The 6000-nt window shown below is 43.3% G+C and overlaps 1 protein-coding gene across 1 annotated transcript in view; it reads left to right on the forward strand.

The window, feature by feature from the left end:
- Window positions 1-4388, forward strand: part of PLPPR4 (phospholipid phosphatase related 4) — a 43807-nt gene extending 39419 nt beyond the window's left edge. Inside the window, exon 7 of the mRNA XM_056844222.1 lies at window positions 2814-4388. Coding sequence (XP_056700200.1) covers window positions 2814-4151 — 1338 coding nt within the window. The 3' untranslated portion in view covers window positions 4152-4388. The remainder of the gene's footprint in view (window positions 1-2813) is intronic.
- The last annotated feature ends 1612 nt before the right edge of the window (window positions 4389-6000 follow it).

Here is a 6000-nt window from a genome sequence, read left to right on the forward strand (position 1 = left end):
TCAGGGTGTGGCGGTTCTGTGTGTGGGCGAAGAGAGCAAGGAGCGGGGGATATGCTGAGATATGCTGCTCTTGCCTTCCGTCACTGACACAGATGAGGGAAAGAAGGGGGGGATGAAAAAGACCAGCCCAACATATTCCATCTGTCCCTAACCATTCCAAGTCTACAGGCTCTCAGATGCACAATCTCTGCTCGTAAGAAACTTAGTAGCTGTGGCCCTATCATGCACAATGCTTACTTCTAGTTCTGGAAGACATGGTTTGAATCATGCGCTCAGCCTGACCATTGGATTGGGGATAGCCAGGGCTGGAGTGGGTAATGGAAATACCCCATTCAAATGTGAAGGGTTTCACCACGGAACTTGCAAATGAGAGATGGTCGCAAATGAGCTCTTTAGGGATACCATGTCGAGCAAACAAAGCTTGCAACTTGGCCACCATTGTGTCACAACTTGTCCACCACTATGTCAGCCGTCCTGTCAGGGAGCAGCATAACTTCAGGGTATTTAGGATAATCGTCAACAACTATCAGGTAGGACTGGCCAGCAATGTCAAAAATGTCAGTAGCCAACTTGTACCATGGCAATTCCGGGATTTCATGGGAGATCATGGGCTCCTTGCAGTTGCCAGGCTGAAATTCCTAAATACAAACAAAGAATCCCCTAGGCTGTACTTAGTCAAGCTTAAACAAAATGAACAGCACGTAGCTCACAATTCTTATGTTGAAACACTATCAAAAATTTTACTGTAGTAAACTAAAGAGATGAGATATAGTCATTAGATGCAAAAAAAACCTCACAAGGTGCTGTACAATAAACCCCCATCAAAACACATACAGAACCCCTACTGTGTCTCCATATATACAAGAATGAAAGAATCCAAATCGTAGCCTGAGAAGGGCCGGTCTTGCGCTAGTAAGCAAAGATGTACTTTCGGCTATTGGTGAAAGACTTTGCTTACTAGTCGGCATATAGAAGTTGGCATATAAAAACCAACTCCTCTTCTTCCTCCTCTTCTTCCTCTTCACCTTCCTCTTCCTCCTCCTCTTCCTCCTCCCTCCCTCCCCGGAAAGGTGGTGTGCTTCAGGGCCGTGGCGGGATGCCAGTATACGTCGGCTATGTTGGGGGGCCTCGGAGCTGTCACCTGCTCCTCTGCTGGCAGTCAAGCTCCAGAGCCAGCAGTCCGGCTCGGAGCAAGCTCCGGTGCTCCGAGCCGGCAGTCAAGCTCCAGAGCCATTTGGGGGGCTGACTGGCCTTGGCAGACATCACGCTCATCCTTTCGGGCACTAGCAGGGGGGAGGGAGACCCGAGCCTGTGACGGAATGCGCCAGCTCGGGACAGTTTTATTTTGCTACAATAGACTAACATGGCTACCCTTCTAGAATTAAGCTAATAAGGTCAGCTTTAACAGCAACAATCACATACGGAACCATGGTAGAGTATGCAATACAGTGAATATGAATTAACATTGTAGTATTCCAACTTTCACAGGGGTGTGGGTGTAAATATACATATATAAATGGGTCATCAAATGTGTAAACAGAGTGTAGCCGAAAACCACACTGTGGTTCTGCACAAATTGAAACTGAGGAATTTCTCTCTTACCTAGATATTGCATTCCAGGGTTATTAAAGCAGTAGAAGGTTTCAGCCTTTGAGCTGAAAATTAATTAGGTCAAGGCAAGGATTAATAAACCAGGTTGCAAAGCTGTCAAAGTAGATGCAGAGGATAGGAACTGCTTTTTTAATTACTGTTTTGATCATTGATGGTGTAGGGCTGCTTCTACATGATTTGTTGTTTTTAATAGTCTGTTGTCTCATTTGTTTTAAAATCTTTACTTTTAAAACCATTTAAGCAGTTTTTTAGTAGGAAGGTGGGAGTAAACCAAAATTCTGAAGAAATAAGTAGGATGACATTTGGAGACAATTGCGCATGTTGCATGCCGTCTGTATTGGTTTCTCAGAACACTAGAACTGCACAGGATTTTTTCATGTACTGCTTTTGAATGGCTCCTACCAATTTCCCATATTGAGCAGCTTAAGAAAATGGATAGAGGTTGCTGATCATGTAGCAAAAGATTGGCTTTGAAAGGCAGAGTTTTATGTATGGTTGGAAGGGCATAAATTGATTATAGTGAAGCCTAGCATATCCAAGCCTGCCTGGATAGGAAAAGGGTGGGATATAAATGTAGTTAATCATACTTCCAGTTTCCTGCTGCCTGTTTTAGAATCCGCAAGGGAGCAGAATCCTTTCCAACAACAACCAAAACAAGTAAAGAGGGAGAGAAGCTCTCAGGACTGACTTACTTGCATGCCCCTAGAGAAGGAGGAGCTGTTGCACACCAAATAATGTTTAGAGCCACAATTTCCAGTTCTTTCTAACCTGTAGTACTTTATATCCTCTGGCAGCAGCTGCTCTTTCCTTGCTATTAGCAAAAGATAGCTTCTGTCAGAATCAGTGAGTTACTGTTGCCTTAGAATAGAAGGGGGTAGCTGTTCTGAGGATGGCATGATGTATGACAGCTCGTTGTCCTTCTGTAGGAACACAGAAAAGTTAAAGATCCTGTAAACCCTTCCATCTCTCTTTGCCTATTCAGTTCTCTTCTTGGGCATCCTTAAGCAGGCAGATAATTCAAAAGACTCATTAGAAAGTCCTGTATGAATGGTCCAACAGAAAATTAACATCTGAGCATACATAAGAGCATTTTGGTAGTGTTATATTGTGGCTGAAATACTGCACATGAGAAGCTACCATGATTAAAGCAACTATAAATACTTGTTTTGCATAATGGGATCCTATTTTTCTCCTACTACCAGGGCCTGTATGCTGTGGGGAACTTTCTGCCAAGTGAAGAGAACGTGTTCCATCAGAATCAGCACAGAGAACCGTTAAGGTCTTTGACCGACCTGAGCCAAGATGCCAGTAGAATTTTGCCCAGTAAAAATGGCAGTAGCAACGATGCTATCTCCACTCACCATGCCGAGAGTTTGTTAAATAGGAACCACAGAGAAACCGGCTCCCTGACTAACCTCAAAAGAGCAAATGCTGATGTGGAGATTATAACACCACGAAGTCCGATGGGAAAGGAGAACATGGTAACTTTCAGTAACACTTTGCCAAGAGCCAATACACCCGCAATGGAAGAGTCAGCTCGTCGGAATGCAACAATTCACGCATCTATGGATTCGGCCCGCTCCAAGCAGCTTCTCTCCCAATGGAAGAACAAGAACGAAAGTCGAAAGTTGTCCCTGCAGGTAATAGAGACAGATTCTGGACAGTCATCACCTAGAGCAATTGAAATGAGGTCAAGCTCGGAGCCGTCCAGAGTAGGAGTTAATGGGGATCATCATGGGCCTACCAATCAGTACCTGAAAATTCAACCTGGTAGTGTGCCGGCCTGTAACAGTGCCGGTCTTTCTGGTGGGCCAAGGGTCTCTATTCAGTCACGCCCCGGTTCTTCACAGCTTGTGCATATTCCTGAAGAGACACAGGAGAACATCAACACATCTCCAAAAACTAGCACAGCTAGAGCTAAGTGGTTGAAAGCTGCTGAGAAGACTGTCGGGTGCAGAACCAACAGCCAGCCAAGAATCATGCAGGTCATAGCCATGTCCAAGCAACAAGGGGTGCTTCAGGGCAGCCCTAACAGCTCTGAGGGCAGCACAGTCACCTGTACAGGAGCCATTCGATATAAAACCTTGACAGACCACGAGCCAAGCGGTATAGTAAGAGTGGAGGCCCATCCTGAAAATAGCAGGCCTATAATTCAGATGCCATCGGAAGGGGAAGGGAGTGGCTCCTGGAAGTGGAAAGCCCCTGAAAAAGGAAGCCTTCGCCAAACATATGAGCTAAATGATCTGAACAGGGACTCTGAGAGCTGTGAATCTCTGAAAGACAGTTATGGATCCAGTGACAGAAAAAGGAGCAACATTGATAACAGTGAGCACCACCACCATGGGATAACTACGATAAGGGTCACACCGGTGGAAGGCAGTGAGATTGGTTCAGAAACCCTGTCCATTTCCTCTAGCCGTGACTCCACACTTCGAAGAAAAGGTAATATCATTTTAATTCCTGAAAGAGGCAGCAGCCCAGAAAATACCAGGAACATCTTCTACAAAGGAACATCTCCAACAAGAGCTTACAAAGAATGAAAGCTGATGACTCCAGCTAAGCAATGCCACTAACAACCAATACTGTTCGGCACGAGCTTTTGTGCTCTCTTTATTTTTGAGCTGATGCTGAAATAATCTCAATGTGCCAAAATATCAACCATCAGCCTGACTGGTTTTGGATGTTGCTGATGTGTAGTGATTGTGCATGAGTTTGTGGATTTCATGTCGCGGGGTGGGGGGAAGCACAATGCAAGAACCTAACTGACAGGAAAGGTTTCCTAATAGGTCTTCGGTTTGGGATTTGTTTTTATTTTTGTTTGGATTCCGGTTATTTCTCCAGTGGGAATGATGTCAACAAAAGCAGTGATCTTAAATCTAGACACCTTATTTCCTGAATGTGCCAATGTTTTTATTTATATATAGCTACATATGGAGGTCCAAGGACAAATGGGAGAAGGGTTTTTTTAACAACAAAAGCTGTACCAGTGTTGTATTGTTCACCTTTGCGGGTTTTGCACCAAAATTTAATACAAGTCAGTGCTGATTCTACCTTAACATTTTTGGAAAACATACATACCTGTTCGGCTCTACAGACACATGACATTTGTTGTAGTGGATCTTTCACATTAGAAGGTTGCAAAGGTTTTGTGTAGTTCTTTGAAATGTTTACCAGAACAAAAAATGTGGGTAATGTACCATGAAAACAGAATAATTTTATCTCCTGGTAAGTTTTGCTGCTGCTCTCCAAACAGTGTTTAGTTACAGGTGCTACTAATGAAAATGGCACTTCATAGTGAGCTAACTGGGAACTGGTTTGAATTGGGGGAATATATTTTCCAAACAGGAGATTTTATTGCACTTTTTCACAGCCTATAGTTTTTTAACCATTTTGAAATTTGTCTTATTACTGATCTTTCCTTTTTTGTTCATTTCTGACTAGCTAATGCTCAACAGTGATAACTGCAACCATGTTGTAAAGATGAAAATAATATTACAACTCAGGCTGCCTAGTGAATGAACTGGGCTGATATTAGGTAGAGGGAAATCCTTGACAAGCTGTGAGCCTGTGCATAAGTTTGCATGCCCTCCTACCCTCTTCAGTGTTCAGGATCCATCCTCTATCTCTAGAGGTTAACCTAAGCATGACTGGGGAGCATGATCAGAGAATGTAAGGCAATCAAAATACCCTCCCTCAGCACCTACGGACAGGGCCTGAAATGAAATAGCAGCTGCCAAGATGCTGGATATTCAGGTTACCATGTTTTTGCCCTTTTACTCACTCTAAACAAAGTGGCATTTTGCTGATACTTTTTTTGTTGTTGTTACATCCTTTTACCATTGTGGAACTTCTTAAGGGAACAAGAGCCATATCCCAGATAGAATATGGCAACTTTAATGAGGGTAGCAGCAATGGCTCAGATTTCAGGAAGCTGGCTACCTAGTTATCCGTATAGTAGTCTTGGTACTTTGGGCAAATGTCCTATCCAATGGATGGGCTGGCCATATCAGTTGGGGCAAACTATTGATTAATCAACCAAGCTGTCACCCAACCATCGTTGCCTCACTTTGCAAGGGATATGATGACCATTTCCAGCTCATTTGGGTGATCTTTATTTTAAAATTTTAAATGGGTTTTAATGGCAAAATCAACTTGCAAATGCCTCATTGTATGATGGATCGCATCATATTCAGCAAACAGCCTTATTAAACATTGTTTTCAGTTAGGGATCTCAACAGTGAAAACAGTTTTCACCTAGGTTCCCAGGAACTCATTTTCAGTGAGATGAAATTGTGATGGCATTATAAGGAGAAAATCTACTAATTTGGAAGCAGTACAATCAATGGAACATGCAGTGAAAGGAAACACATAGATTCCTTAAGTCATGGT

Source organism: Euleptes europaea, chromosome 2 (genome assembly GCF_029931775.1).
Source record: "Euleptes europaea isolate rEulEur1 chromosome 2, rEulEur1.hap1, whole genome shotgun sequence".
Lineage (NCBI taxonomy): Eukaryota > Metazoa > Chordata > Lepidosauria > Squamata > Sphaerodactylidae > Euleptes > Euleptes europaea.